General features: G+C 47.8%; 1 protein-coding gene across 1 annotated transcript in view; it reads left to right on the top strand.

Annotated features, from left to right (window-relative positions):
* The window catches only part of adgrd2 (adhesion G protein-coupled receptor D2), a 301,296-nt gene that overhangs the window by 56,054 nt on the left and 229,613 nt on the right, over window positions 1-15,629 (top strand). The window contains exons 12-15 of the mRNA XM_070863395.1: window positions 3,806-3,861; window positions 5,766-5,892; window positions 8,087-8,190; window positions 9,718-9,820. Coding sequence (XP_070719496.1) covers window positions 3,806-3,861; window positions 5,766-5,892; window positions 8,087-8,190; window positions 9,718-9,820 — 390 coding nt within the window. The remainder of the gene's footprint in view (window positions 1-3,805; window positions 3,862-5,765; window positions 5,893-8,086; window positions 8,191-9,717; window positions 9,821-15,629) is intronic.

The raw sequence follows: 15,629 nt of genomic DNA, 5'->3' as shown, positions 1-15,629 counted from the left end.
GCACACAACAGTGAACTGACCGACAATCTCAGGGGAGTATTGCAAGTAGCCTTCGGAATGGTCCAGGCATCGGAAACGCTGTTTCAAGGTGCCAGTGGTCCTCTCTATGATGCTGCGCGTCGCAATGTGCGACATGTCGTATTCCCGGTCAGTTCCCATTTGGGATATGAGCCAGGTGGCGAGGCCGTACCCTTTGTTTCCCAGTAGGCAGCTCTGCCCTTCTGGCTGCTGCTGAAACATGGCAGATATAGCGCTTTCGCGAAGGATGAACTCATCATGGATGCTCCCACGATATCTTGCATCGACTGATATGATGCGATGCATGTCGTCACACACGAGCTGCACATTAATGGAGTGGAAGCCTTTTCTGTTCCTGTACATCTCGGAATCCTCCAAAGGTGCTTGCAAGGCGATGTGGGTACAATCAATGCAGCCCTGTACCTTTGGGAAGCCAGCAATCCTGGAGAAGCCCACAGCCCTGTCACGCATTGCCTGGGCGGTCATGGGGAACTATATATAGTCACTCCTCCGCGTATATAATGCAGCAGTCACCTGCCGAATGCAGACATGTGTTGCATGTTAAGAAATGGCGCACACATCCCCAGTTGTAGCTTGGAGTGATCCGGATGCATAGACTGAAAGTGCAGCTGTAACCTTCACTTCAACTGACAAAGCATTCCTCCTGACGCTTCTAGGTTGCAGGTCTGCTTTTATTAACGCAAAGATCTCGGTTACAACTTCTTTGCGGAAACGCAGCCTTCTCACACAGTCTGCATCACTCAGGTGCAGGTACGGATGCCTGTCTCGATATACCCGAGGTGGGTAAGGCCTCCTGCCCAGCACCCTATGGGCTCTGAGGTTCCTCACATGATGACATCGAATCAATTGTCTCCTTCTGCAGCACCATGATGCAGAAGGCTCGCACAAGGTATGGCATTGTCAGTATTGCCCCAATGCTTAAATTTTACCTTTGCAAGGAGCTCAAAATGGCAGGAAGGCAGGACATGTTCTTTGTTCTCTCTCCCCAAGGCCTGTATGGACCACACCCAGATCTGAGCCAGTGCAGTGATCGGGAAGACCCCCCGCCCGGGCTCATTGCTGTCTTGTGATTTGTTCCGACCGTGTTCAACAGCACCTTCCACCGCCCCGCCCCCCCCTCCGTAAACACCCCCAGGCTCATTTGATGCTTAGTGCAGTCTTCCGATCGCCACCTCCTCCCCCCCCCCGGCCCCCCAGGCTTGTTTTGCAGCCGAGCCCCTGTGTCCAGGCGCGGGGCCGATTCTGCCGGCCAACGCTCTGACCCTCCAGCCCTGTTTGAAGACGTTCGGTGATGGCATGTGAGTTATAAAAAAATTAAAAGTTCAGAATTCCATCAAACTTCCATCTACTCCGTTGTAAGGTGAAAAAATGTAATCTTTTATGGATATTTCATCATTATCATCATCATAGGCGCTCCCTCGAAACGAGGATGACTTGCTTCCACGCCGAAAAAGGATGAGTTCACAGGTGTTTCAATGAAGGACCTGAACTACATCCCGAAGGGTGGAAGATGCCTGTGCGTGGATTTTTTTAACGTGTGGTGGCCATTGCACACCAGCCACCACACGGGCTTGACAGAGCTAGGTCTTGGTCCGGTGGCAAGGGCTAACCAAGACAATTTAAAGTGTTCTTATCTCCCTCCAAAACTTCGATGATAAACAATGGTGTCTTTCTGTGTCGATTTTTCAATGTGCGCTGCTTCTGAAGGTTTTTCGGGAGTGGCCAGATACGCCGACCGAGGAGACATTTCTTGGGGGCAAACTTTGAAAAACGATAAAAACTGGCGCAGACATGAGATAACCCCCCCCCATAACGTCAAAAAAAAGCGAACCTAAAAAAGTTGTAACTAACTCAGTTACGCTGATGCAGATTCCTTGGGGAAACTTTAATTTAGAAACTTGCGCCAAAAAAAGCAGCGGCGCCAAAAAAACGGCGCAAATGACCGGGGGAAAATTGAGCCCGTTATTTGAAGAAAAGCAGGGAGTTCTTCCAGTGTTCCTCCAAACATTCCTCTCAATCACAACATAACTGCTGTTTGTGGAATTTTGGTGTGTGCAAAACGGCTGCCATGTTTGCCTACCTAACAGCTATTATTACAATTCAAAGTATCTGAAGCCCTTTAAGAGGTTTTTGAAAGATGTGCTCAGGTGCTATACAAATGCAAATCTTTTTCTTTATTTTTTCATCCTCATTTGTTCATCCTCCAAAATTACAGTCATGTACCCGGATGTTCTACTCACCAAGAATTGGTGTTGTTTGAAATAAAAACAGAAATGCTGGAAATACTCAGCCGGTCAGGCGGTATCTATGGAGACAGAAACAGAGTTAACTTTTCAGGTCGATGACCTTTCGCCAGTTCTGATGAAAGGTCATCGACCTGAAACGTTAACTCTGTTTCTCTTTCCACAGATGTTGCCTGACCCGTTGATTATTTCCAGCATTTTCTGTTTTTATTTCCGATTTCCAGCATCCGCAGTGTTTTGCTTTTGTAATGGTTTACTTTGAGTTTGCAGTTCAAGCCTAAAAAGAAACCTTAACCATAATGGGCTAGAAATTGGGGTTAATTTGTGCGACTTTTCACCCCGGCACGGCGCCGCTAACGACTCCCGCTGAATTCCGCGGGAGTTTAGTGGCGGCGGTAACCCGTAGCGACCCGCTCGGCTGTGCCGGCGATCACCGTGCGCAGCAGTCTGAAGCTGCGCCGGGCGATGACAGCGACCGCGCACGGGGCGATACTTAAAGGGAAGGCGGCGGCCATTGTAAAAATAATCTGCCGACTTTCGTCTGCGCCCATTGGCGCTTCGACCGTGGGGCCCGCGCCGTGATTGGTTAGCCCGCACTCTGCTTGAGTGTCGGGCTGTTGGCACATCACCCCCTCTCCCGTCTCCTCACTGCAGAGTTGGCAGCTTGGGCCCTTCCCTTTAATGAAGGCAAGTGACCCTCCTACATGGCAGCACTACGCGTCAGCCCGACAGTGGTGCCCGCGGGTTCAGCAGGGTCTCCAACAGGCAGCCTGGCGCGCCCCCTCTTGGGTATCGGGCCGCAGACCGAGCTGAAATCCTCCCTGATGGCCCAGTGGGTCAAACTAAACTAACTGCACAGTTCGCAGTGGCCCTCCCCTTTAACTGAAGCGGAGGGACGTGTCAGCGCAGCGCTAAGGGCACCGACCGATGTCCACCCCGAACACAGCACAGAAGAAACATCAAATTTAAAGAGCTGAATTTCGCTCCACTCTCCACCCCATGGATTGGGACGGAGAAAGATCTTCAAAATCCATGTGTGCGCCCCCTTTCGGTCGGAGGGTAATTTCAGCCCCAAGGTATCCAGTTGTATCCTATGGCATTGAGGTAACTTTGTAGGACGGGATCGGCAATAGAGAGTGGGGAGTGGGGCGGGGGGGAGCAAAAAGTTCACCAAAACTCCATGGACGTACAAAGATTTTGGCGATGGAATTGGACGCGGGCAGGAATGTAAAACAAATGGTATCATATTGGTCGCCCGTTATACGCTCTGCCTGTTCTGTGTCCCGGCCCACGTCCAATTCCCCCCCCCCCCCTGCCCCCCGCATGGTATGTTCCACCAAATGCTATTATATCTACTTGGCTTAATTTTGAGGAAGCAGGCATCTATATAAATGATAGGGGAATCCTGAGGCTGAGGAGAGCGTAAGCGGCAGTTGTACCTCGCGAGCTTTGCCGAGATGATGCCGCTTTTCGATCAGGTATGGAGCGTCCAATACTCAATTAAGTTTATTTTTCCCCTATAGACTGTTCCTGCTCTTGTTGTTGATTCCGTCTGTGCCTTCTGGAATTTTAGTCTGAGGTGAGTGTTCCGTGTTCAACAGCACATGAAGAATCAATGTGTTAATTATTAATGATAGGAACAAAACCTATGGTAGCGAACACATTACATTAATTGCAATTTAAAAATGATCAATTTTGGGGCATATATTCACTGGAGTTTAGAAGAATGAGAGGGGATCTCATAGAAACATATAAAATTCTGACGGGATTGAACAGGTTAGAGACAGGAAGAATGTTCCCGATGTGGGGAAGTCCAGAACCAGGGGAAATAGTCTAAGGATAAGGGGGTAAGCCATTTAGGACCGAGATGAGGAGAAACTTCTTCACTCAGAGAATTGTGAACCTGTGGAATTCTCTACCACAGAAAGTTGTTGAGGCCAGTTCGTTAGATATATTCAAAAGGGAGTTAGATGTGGCCCTTACGGCTAAAGGGATCAAGGGGTATGGAGAGAAAGCAGGAATGGGGTACTGAGGTGAATGATCAACCATGATCTTATTGAATGGTGGTGCAGGCTCGAAGGGCCGAATGGCCTACTCCTGCACCTATTTTCTATGTTTCTATATATTGTCCTGCGTCTGACTTGCGCCTGCATTTATGGGTGCCGCCATCTTAATAAAGGCGGCTTTGCAGGCGTCTCAGTTGGCCACCCGAAGCAAGTATTGGGTCCCTTGCACAATGCAAACGAGGAGCCGAATTCCAGTTTTTGGCCCCCTTCCAATCGGGGTTAAGCAGAGCAGCTGCCGGGCCTGCTCAGCTCAGGATATTTCAGCGGCCGCCACGGGCTGGTACGTTTACATTTAAAAAAAAATGTTAGGAGGCAGGAGACGTGGCAAGCAGCCTGAAATTCATCACCGTAAAATGCAGGAGCTGCCTGCCAGGTTCCGGCAGTTTGCGCTACAAATGTTAATGGGGCCCAAGGACTATTTTTGGGTCGGCCTCGGGCCTCACGGCTGGGGATTATATGTGAAAACGGGCCATAACCAATTTCCACCCCGAATACCGGAAACATGCAGCATGGCCCGTCATTGAAGACTTACCAAGAGCTCTGATGGAGGGTCTCCACCTGAACCATTAGCTCAACTGTTCTCTTTGAAGGTGCGGATGCAAGTTGTTGCATTTATACTTAGACCTCTGTAACCTATACCAGATTTACACACCATGGTGGATTCAATCTGTATCAATGAACAACAATTAAGTAGTCATTGGTTCATAAGAATATAAGAACATAAGAAATAGGAGCAGGAGTCGGCCATTTGGCCCCTTGAGCCAGTTCCACCATTTAATACGATCATGGCTGATCTGATCATGGACTCAGCTCCACTTCCCTGCCCGCTCCCCGTAACCCTTTACTCCCTTATCGCTCAAAAATCTGCCCATCTCCGCCTTAAATATATTCATGACCTCCACAGCTCTCTTGGGAAGAGAATCCCACAGAGTTACAACCCCCTGAGAGAAAAAAATTCCTCCTCATCTCAGTTTTGAATGGGCGGCCCCTTATTCTGAGACTATGTCCCCTAGTTTTACTTTCCCCTCATTATTTTATATGTTTCAATAACATCACTTCTCATTCTTCTGAATTCCAATGAGTAGAGGCCCAACCTGCTCAACTTATCTTCAGAAGTCAACCCCCTCAGCTCCGGAATCAACCGAGTGAATATAGGGAAGGCTGTAGTTGAACATTGTCAAATCAGAATGTACAAAAGGAGCAAACGATGGGCCGAGACCCAGATTACCATTTGTGAATTGTTTCAGAATGAAGAATTAAAACAGCGTTGGGGTTTTTTAAAAAACCACACACATAATCAATAATGCTGTGAGCACTCTTTTTAAAAAAAAAAAAGTTTTAATAGAAAATGGTTAAAATGTTTTAAAAAAATACTCTTGAACGCGTGCGATCAACGTATTGAATTGTACAATAACAGGCCAGAAGAAGGTGGAAGCTGGTCCACAGATGGCTGCAGAGTCGTGGAGTCAGAGCTTGAATCAACAGCCTGTTTCTGCAGTCACACTACAAATTTTGCTCTGCTTTTCCAACTTTATGAAGTGAAGGTAAAATCACAAATTAATAAAATCTTGTACATGTGCAGAGAAAAAAAATCTTAGTGTAACAAGTATGATCATTTTAATAGTTTACTCACTAATGTAAGCTTTGACATCCATTCCGAACCAAGTTCCGCTGTGTTGTAGGTGAACCCAGTTTGTAGCTACATTGTAAATGCCAGGAAAACCTGACGCCGTAGTAGCCAGGTTTCCCCCCAAAAAAGGTCAGAGCTGGGGGAAATTATCTGGTATATCTGGTTAAAGGATACAGCTTAATTCAAACATTAATAGTAACAAGCACTTAGTGATGTAGCAGCACAGTGCGAACATTAGCGTCCTCGTACAGGCCAACATCCCCAGCATTGAAGCACTGACCCCACTTGATCAGCTCCGCTGGGCAGGCCACATAGTTCGCATGTCAGACACGAGACTCCCAAAGCAAGCGCTCTACTCTGAGCTCCCTCACGGCTAACGAGCCAAAGGTGGGCAGAGGAAACATTACAAGGACACCCTCAAAGCCTCCCTGATAAAGTGCAACATCCCCACTGACACCTGGGAGTCCCTGGCCAAAGACCGCCCTAAGTGGAGGAAGTGCATCCGGGAGGGCGCTGAGCTCCTCGAGTCTCGTCGCCGAGAGCATGCAGAAATAAAGCGCAGGAGCGTGCGGCAAATCTGTCCCACCCTCCCTTACCCTCAACGACTATCTGTCCCACCTGTGGCAGAGACTGCGGTTCTCGTATTGGACTGTACAGCCACCTAAGAACATGCTAAGAGTGGAAGCAAGTCTTCCTTGATTCCGAGGGACTGCCTATGATGATGATGATGATGCACTGAAGCCTCAGATATGCTACCCCGTGGACTGAAATCACTTGGGTTCACGCCTGTGGTCTCACACTCGTTCTGCCCTGACATCACTTGTGCCTTCATGGGACGGAACAGAGTAGAGGTTAGTTGCTCCCCACAGTTTCTATCTCGGTCCTCATCCTCAAGTCCTTCCATGGCTTCCCCCGACCCCGCAATCTTTTCAGCCTTATGTCCTCTTTTGCTTCCATTGGTCTGTTGACTTTGGCCTTGGTGCATCTCCCATCATTGATGGCAGTTCACACATCTCAGGGCTGGACCTGTTCTTGGCTGGACCAGAGATCGCCTCATATAAAAGGCAAACTTATTAATAGCTAACATATGCGTTGCCAATGTGATGTCCTGGGCTGGTTCTGATCTCCTGAGAGGGTGGGAGAAGAATTTTCCAGATTTTTTCCCCACTTATTGGCCCTGGGTTTCCCCTTCTACATCATCATCATCATCATCATAGGCAGTCCCTCGAAGCGAGGATGACTTGCTTCCACGCCAAGAAGGGATGAGTTCACAGGTGTTTCAATGAAGGACCTAATATTCCAGATCCCGAAATACATGTTGAAGGGTGGAAGATGCCTGTGCGTGGATTTTTTTAATGTGAGGTGGCTGTTGCACACCAGCCACCACACGGGCTTGACAGAGCTAGGTCTTGGTCCAGTGGCAAGGGTTATCCAAGATGACTGGAGACCAGCTCTACTACGTGGAGACTACATGGCTGCGGGGAAGGGGGTGGGGGAGGGTGGGGGCGTGGAGGGAGGTGTAGGATGTTTCCGGACATTATGCAAAAGGCATCATCAGAATGTGTTGCAGGCTTGATGGAGCAGCTGCTTTTTCATGCCCATCATTTTCATATGTATCTAACCTGCCCCCTCCTCTGTACGGACTTCCACAAGTTGCAACTTCTATGACCTCTGCAGAGGTTGCGTGACCATTTTATTCCATCTGCTAGGTCCAAGCCCTAACGTGGGAATTACTCTGGTACTCATCTCAGGGACAGCACGGGCCAGCCCACACTGCGATATGTGTGCACACTAGGTCTGTGCAGCAGAGTTGGTCTCCAGTCATCTTGGGTAAGTCTTGCCACTGGACCAAGACCTAGCTCTGTCAAGCCCGAGCGGTGGCTGGTCTGCAACGGCCACCACACGCTAAAAAAATCCAAGCACAGGCATCTTCCATCCTTCAGGATGTTGTTCGGGTCCTTCATTGTTTTTTTTGACATGGTAGCAAGTCATCCTCGCTTTGAAGGACCGCCTATGATTGATTGATAATCATTATTATCATTTAAGCTGCTACAGTATTTTTAAATGATCAAAAAAAACACAATTTTACAATTTATTTCTATTTCTAGAGAAGCCCTCATGAGGAGGCTGTCCTTATGAAATTGACACTGATCGGCTGCACTCTCTCTCTCTGTGCCTTGGTGGTCACACTGATTCTATTCTCAGTGGTGGGGTTAGTATTCTCCTTCCTTATATTCTGATAAAGCATGTATTCTTCAAGTATTCGTGTTTCAGCAAGTTGCATGCATTTTTACTCAGGTATCCACTTTTTATTGTCCACATTTGACATTTAACGCAGCATTCAAGCTGTATGGGACCAGCGTTTTCTGCTTGTGCATTCACCAGCCCGCGATTTCCTTGTCCATTGGGAATCAATGGCTGGTGAGCACATTAGCAGAAGACCTCTGGCTAAAGTCGAGAGCAATTAAAAGAACGTAGGCCAGGAAATACCTCCCGGCTGCCCCCGAAACGGAGTTCCCACTGCGCTTCAGGCAAAATAATGCAGGCGGAGCAAGACCAGCTCAGATAAATTTCCCCACCAGAGTTTTTGGGGGGTTTTTGGGTGGGGATTTTTATGTGTGTTGTGTCAGGGACTGCCTATGATGATGACGATGAGGTGTAACAATGCTGGAAAATGGGATACGTACTTTTCCCAATGAGGTTGCCAGTTATATTTAATCGTAGCAGCTCTGAGCTATAGCTGCTGGGAACTGGGCTGAGACTCCCACAGAGCAATTGTGTGTTGGACTGTTGCTCAAGCAGAGAGGCGAATTCTGTCTCATCGATCTGGTTACCACAAGTGAAAGGACAGTGTCACCCAGTCCTGAAAGAGAATGTAGTCTGACATCTATTTACAGTTAATTGGAAAGCCCAGGGATGATGTAAGCAATGACAAGATATATTCATATCCTGCGCTGCATATAAAGCTGTCATTTCATTTACTTAAAAACCTGCTTTTATATTCAGTTACATATCAATATTTGTCTTAGTGTCAGCTGTGGCTCAGCGGGTAGAACACTCGCCTCTGAGTCTGGAGGTTGTGGGTTCAAGTCCCACTCCAGAGACTTGAGCACATAAATCTAGGCTGACACTCCAGTGCAGTACTGAGGGAGTGCTGCACTGTCAGAGGTGCCATCTTTCAGATGGGATGTTAAACCGAGGTCCGTCTGCTCTCTCAGGTGGATGTAAAAGATCCCGTGGCACTAGAAACATAGAAACATAGAAATTTACAGCGCAGAAGGAGGCCATCTCGGCCCATCGTGTCTGCGCCGGCCGACAAAGAGCCGCACAGCCCTTGGTCAGCAGCCCTGAAGGTTACATACAAACCCATGAACAATGACGGAAAGGCAAAGAGCACCCAGCCCAACCAGTCCACTGCAACACCCCTTATATTAAAAACATCTACACTCCACCCCAACTGGAGCCATGTGATCTCAAAGAATATTTCGAAGAAGAGCAGGGCAGTTATCCCTGGTGTCCTAGCCAATATTTATCCCTCAATCAGCATCACTAAAAACAGATTATCTGGTCATTATCACATTGTTGTTTGTGGGAGCTTGCTGTGCGCAAATTGGCTGCCGCGTTTCCTACATTACAATAGTGACTACACTCCAAAAATACTTCATTGGCTGTAAAGCGCTTTGAGACATCCGGTGGTCATGAAAGGCGTTATATAAATGCAAGTCTTTCTTTGTTTCAGCGTCCCAAAATCCGATCGAACCACAGTGCACAAAAACCTCATCTGTGCTCTAGTCGCTGCAGAGGCTCTGCTTGTGGCAAGTGAATCAGCAAGAACAAACCGGGTAAAATCGAATGGTTTAAAGTCACAAGTTAATTATGCAAATAATTGATTACAATTTTGCTTGTGAAGAAAGAATAAAACTACAGTGAAGGGTGAAAAGAGAAAATTAGAAAAGCAAGTTATGGCTGACGGGAAATGAAGAACAATTATTGATCCAACTTTTATAATACACTTTTTAAGGAGAAGTGAGATCAAAGTATGTCCGAGGTCTACTTTCTTTTTGTGATGAAGTATTCAGAAACAGGGAACTAAAGCAATGGGAGATGCATCCAAAAGGAAATCAATGAAAATAGTCGTTAAAAAAAACCTGGAGGTTTGTAAAACTCCCAGACCCAGATGGAATTCATCGAAGCATTTAAGAAATTAGGTTAGAACTAGAGATTTAGGGCCCAAGTTTCCGCCCTCTGTAAAGTGCGGCGATTTTCTGGAATAAAAAGGGCGCCAAAAACTTACCTTGCAATTCTGCGAGCTCCTCAGGACGTCTTCGTGCTCGGCGTGGTGCAGCACAAGGGGTCGGGGGCGGAGCTAGGTCCCGGTGCTGAAAACAGTGCCGGGACCTCTGCACATGCGCGCTAGAGTGTGCACACATGTGCAGTAGCTCCTTGCCCCCGAGGCTGCGTGGGAGGGGCCCGACCCTAGCCCTGGCTGAATGGGCTCCCCGGACGAAGATCGGACTTGGGCCTCCCTCCCTCCCTCCCTCCTGTTCAGCATCCCCCCACCCCCCCCTCCCGTTCAGCACCCCGCCGCCCCCCCCCATTCAGCTCCCGCTCCCCCCCCCTTCCATTCAGCTCCTGCTCCTCCCTCCCACCCTCCCGTTCAGCTCACCCCCCTCCCGTTCAGCCTCCCCCTCCTCTCCCCCCTCCCCCCTTCTCTCCCCCACCTCCTCTCCCCCCCTTCTCCCTCCCTCCACCTCTCATTCCTCCCTCCCCCCTCCTCTCTCCTTTCCCCCTTCCTCCCCCCTCCTCCCCCCTTTCTCCCACCCTCTCCCCCCTCCTCTCCCCATCCTCTCCCCCCTTCTCCCCTCCCTCGCCCCTCCCTCACCCCTTCCTCACCCCTCCCTCCCCCCTCCTTGCCCCTCCCTCCCCCCTCCCTCGCCCCTCCCTCGCCCCTCCCTCCCCCCATCTCAACCCCCTCCCCTCCTCCCTCTGCCCTTCTCTCCCCCCTCCCTCCCCTCTCCTCTCCCCCCTCCTCTCCCTTCCTCCTCCCCGTCCTCTCCCTCCATCCCCTCCCTCCCCCTCCTCTCCCCCCTCCTCCCCCTCTCCCTCCTCCTCCATGCCCTCCCTCCCCCCCCACCCCTCTCCCCGCATCCCTCGCTGTCAGAAACACAGAGACAGAGAGAGAGACACTGACAGAGACAGAGAGAGAGACACTGACAGAGGCAGAGAGAGAGACACTGGGGGGGCCTGTCCCAGCACGCTGTTGGAGGGCTCCCGGTGCTGCAGTAGGTGAGTAGAAACTTCATTTTTTATTTATTGATTGATTTTTTTATTATTTTTTTATTTTTTTTGATTGATTTATTTGTTGATTTATTGATTTAGTTATCATTTATTATTGATGATGGCTCTTTATTTGTAAAAGTGAAATGTTTAATGTTTGTAAACCTCCCTTACCCCACCGCTATCTCTCGTTCCCTACGCCTGATTTATAAGTGTAGGCAAGGTTTTTCTGAGCGTACAAAAATCTACACTTACTCCATTCTAAGTTAGTTTGGAGTAAGTTTTCGCTGCCTAAACTTGCAAATCAGGCGTAAGTGGTAGGACACGCCCCCTTTTGAAAAAAAAACTGTTTTAAAATGAAACTGTTCTAACTCACTAGAACTGGAGCAAACTAAATGCCGAGAATTGCAATTTCTAGGATGCTCCATTCTAAACTAGTTGCTCCAAAAAAAAGGAGCAACTCAGGCCGAAACTTGAGCCCATAGTCTTGGTAATTTCAGAAAGCTTATTATGCTGAGCAGTATATGAATACCAGCAGACAGTGAATATGAATCCAGTCTTTTAAAACATGTTATTGGCATGATCCTTGGAATATAGAACTAGAGTGAAAAGGATATTGCTGTTTGTTGTAAATAAAACAATTTGCGTCTATTTGCAAGAGGCAAGACAGTAAATCCAAAGAAGTGAGTCTGTGAATCTATCTTCACCCTAGCAGATCTTGTATTATTGATGATAGCTCCAGACCTCATTTCAGCCTTGATCCAAAAGAACTGAATTCCAGAGGTGAGGTGAGAGTGACTACCCTCGACATCAAGGCAGCATTTGACCGAGTGTGGCATCAAGGAGCCCTAGTAAAACTGAAGTCAATGAGAATCAGAGGGAAAACTCTCCACTGGCTGGAGTCATACCTAGCACAAAGGAAGATGGTTATGGTTGTTGGAGGTCAATCATCCCAGCCCAGCAGGAGTTCCTCAGGACAGTGTCCTAGGCCCAACCAACTTCAGCTGCTTCATCAATAACCTATCCTCCATCATAAAGTCAGAAGTGGGGATGTTCACTGATGACTGCACAGTGCTCAGTGCCATTCACAACTCCTCAGATAATAAAGCAGTCCATGCCCACATGCTGCAAGACTTGGACGATATTCAGGCTTGGGCTGATAAGTGGCAAGTAACATTCACGCAATACAAGTACCAGGCAATGACCATCTCCAACAAGCGAGAGTCTAACCACTGCCCCTTGACGCTCAACGGAATTACCATTCCGGAATCCCCCACCATCAACATCCTGGGGGGTCACCATTGACCAGAAACTTAACAGGACCAGCCACATAAATACTATGGCTACAAGAGCAGGTCCGAGGCTGGGTATTCTGCAGTGAGTGACTCACATCCTGACTCCCCAAAGCCTTTCCATCATCTAAAAGGCACAACTCAGGAGTGTGATGGAATTATCTCCACTTGTCTGGATAAGTGCAGCTCCAACAACACTCAAGAGGCTGGACACTATCCAGGACAAAGCAGCCCGCTTGATCGGCATGCTACCCACCACCTTAAGCATTCACTCCCTCTACCACAAGCGCACCGTGGCTGCAGTGTATATTTACAAGATGCTTGTAAATCAAGGCATCTTCTGCAGCTCCTCCCAAACACATGACCTCTACCACCTAGAAGAACAAGGGCTGCAGGAGCATGGGAGCACCATCACCTCCGAGTTCCCCTCCAAGTCACACACCATCCTGACTTGGAAGTATATCGCCGTTCCTTCATCGTCGCTGGGTCAAAATTCTGGAATTCCCTTCCTAGCAGCACTGTAGACTGCAGCGGTTCAAGAAGGCAGCTCACCACCATCTTCTCAAGGGCTATTAGGGATGGGCAATAAATGTCAGGCCTTGCCCACATCCCAGGAATGAATTTTTAAAAAGTCAATTAGAGTAAATTGGACATAGTGTATACCTGGAGTTCCAAAAATCAATTTAAAGGCCATGGGATAGTCATTGTGCAAGTTAAAGCTCACAGAATTAAAATTTTCAAGTTGAATGTACTAGAAAAAGAGGTTATGGAGTTAAATGTGTCCTCATTGGGGGAAAAATGATCAAGTTTTTAACGTAATGAAAAGAATTAGTAAGGTGGGTGTGGAGAAGTTCTTTCTGTAGAGCCAGTGGAATAATTTTCCGAGGAATCTGTGAGCAAAACATAGCTTAAAGGATGATTGTCTCATACTTTACAATTATATAATACAAAAATAGCGAGTACTATACTTAGTAAAGGGGATACAAAAACAGTTTCCTTACAACACGTAACTTACAGTTATATGAAACCTTTAAAGTAGAAAAGATCCCAGAGAGGAGATAAGAAAAGAATAGGTGAAAGGAATGGGTGCTGAGCCATGATGTTAGGAAAGCTTAGTTGAAAAAATGTTTTGAATGGCGGAGAACTGGAAAGGCAGCAGGGTTTAAGGAGTGGTCCAGATAGTAGGGCCAAGGTGGCTGAAGGTGCTGCCATCAATGGTGGGATATGCACCAAGGCCAAAGTCGGCGGACCAAAGGAACATAAGAACATAAGAAATAGAAGCAGGAGTAGGCCATAAGGCCCCTCGAGCCTGCTCCGCCATTCAATAAGATCATGGCTGATCTGATCATGGACTCAGCTCCACTTCCCCGCCCGTTCCCATAACCCCTTATTCTCTTATCGATTAAGAAACTGTCTATTTTTGTCTTAAATTTATTCAACGTCCCAGCTTCCACAGCTCTCTGAGGCAGCGAATTCCAAACATTTACTGCCCTCTGAGAGAAGAGATTTCTCCTCATCTCTGTTTTAAACAGGCGGCCCCTTATTCTAAGATCGTGCCCTCTAGTTCTAGTCTCCCCCATCAGTGGAAACATCCTCTCTCCATCCACCTTGTCAAGCGTCCTCATAATCTTATACATTTCGATAAGATCTCATTCTTCTGAATTCCAATGAGCAGAGGCCCAACCTCCTCAACCTTTCCTCAAAAGACAACCCCCCTCATCTCTGGAATCAACCTAGTGAACCTTCTCTGAACTGCCTCCAAAGCAAGTATATCCTTTCGGAAAATGGAAACCAAAACTGCACGCAGTATTCCAGGTGTGGCTTCACCAAGCAAAAGAGGATATAAGCTGAAGAAATCTGCAGAGTCGGGGAAGCCACGGAAGAATTTGAGGATGAGGACCAAGATTTTAAATGCAATATGTTGGGGGCCAGCAATCCAATGTAGGTCAGGAGGGGCGTGGGGTGATGGGCGAGCGGGAATTGAGTGCAGGATAGGACACTAGAGGTTGGACTTAAGAGGATGGGAGACTGGCAAAGAGGATATTGGAGAAATCAAGTCCAGAGACAACAAAAGAGTTTCAGTGATGGTAGAGATGTGGTAGGGGCAGAGGCAAGTAACATTGCTGAAGTGGAAGGAAGATGACTTGGTGATGGATAGGATGTGGGGATTGAAACTCAACACTGGAATGACCAGGAAACTGATGGCTTGCCCAGCCAGAAAGCTGACTGGGGAGGAGAGGGGAATTGTTTCAGTGGCAAAAAAAAGTGGAGTTTGTTGCGGGACATGAAAACAATTATCTTTAGCCACAGTTTAGCAGGAAGGAACTTTGACTCACCTGTGACTTGATGTCTGACAGCACAGAAGTTGGTCATGGGGGTCAAGCGAAGTGGTGGCCAGGATGGCATCAATGCAGGGAGCAAGGGGGATCGAGTATAAAAGCAGAGAAGTCCTGCTACAACTGTACAGGGTATTGGTGAGGCCACACCTAGAGTACTGCATACAGTTTTGATCTCTGTATTTAAGGAAGGATATACTTGCATTGGAGGCTTTTCAGAGAAGGTTCACGAGGTTGATTCCGGGGATGAGGGGGTTGACTTACGAGGATATGTTGAGTAGGTTGGGCCTATACACATTGGAGTTCAGAAGAATGAGAGGTGATCTTATTGAAACTTATAAGATAATGAGGGGGCTTGACAAGGTGGATGCAGAGAGGATATTTCCACTTTGAGGGGAAACTAAAACTCGGGGACACAGTGTTAGAATAAGGGGCCGCCCATTTAAAACTGAGATGAGGAGAAATTTTTTCTCTGAGGGTTTTAAATCTATGGAATTCTCTGCCTCAGAGAGCTGTGGAGGCTGGGTCATTGAATGTATTTAAGGTGGAGATAGATTTTTGAGCAAAAAGGGAGTAAAGGGTTGTGTGGAGCGGGTAGGGAGGTGGAGCTGAGTCCATGATCAGATCAGCCATGATCTTACTAAATGGCGGAGATGGCTCGAGGGACCAAATGGCCTATTCCTGCTCCTATTTCTTATGAGCAGGGTGGAATCCAAACTGAAGGGATTTGAACAGGGCATTTTAGG

Source organism: Pristiophorus japonicus, chromosome 20 (genome assembly GCF_044704955.1).
Source record: "Pristiophorus japonicus isolate sPriJap1 chromosome 20, sPriJap1.hap1, whole genome shotgun sequence".
In the NCBI taxonomy this organism is placed as follows: Eukaryota; Metazoa; Chordata; class Chondrichthyes; family Pristiophoridae; genus Pristiophorus; species Pristiophorus japonicus.
This window is presented reverse-complemented; position numbering and strand designations above follow the sequence as displayed.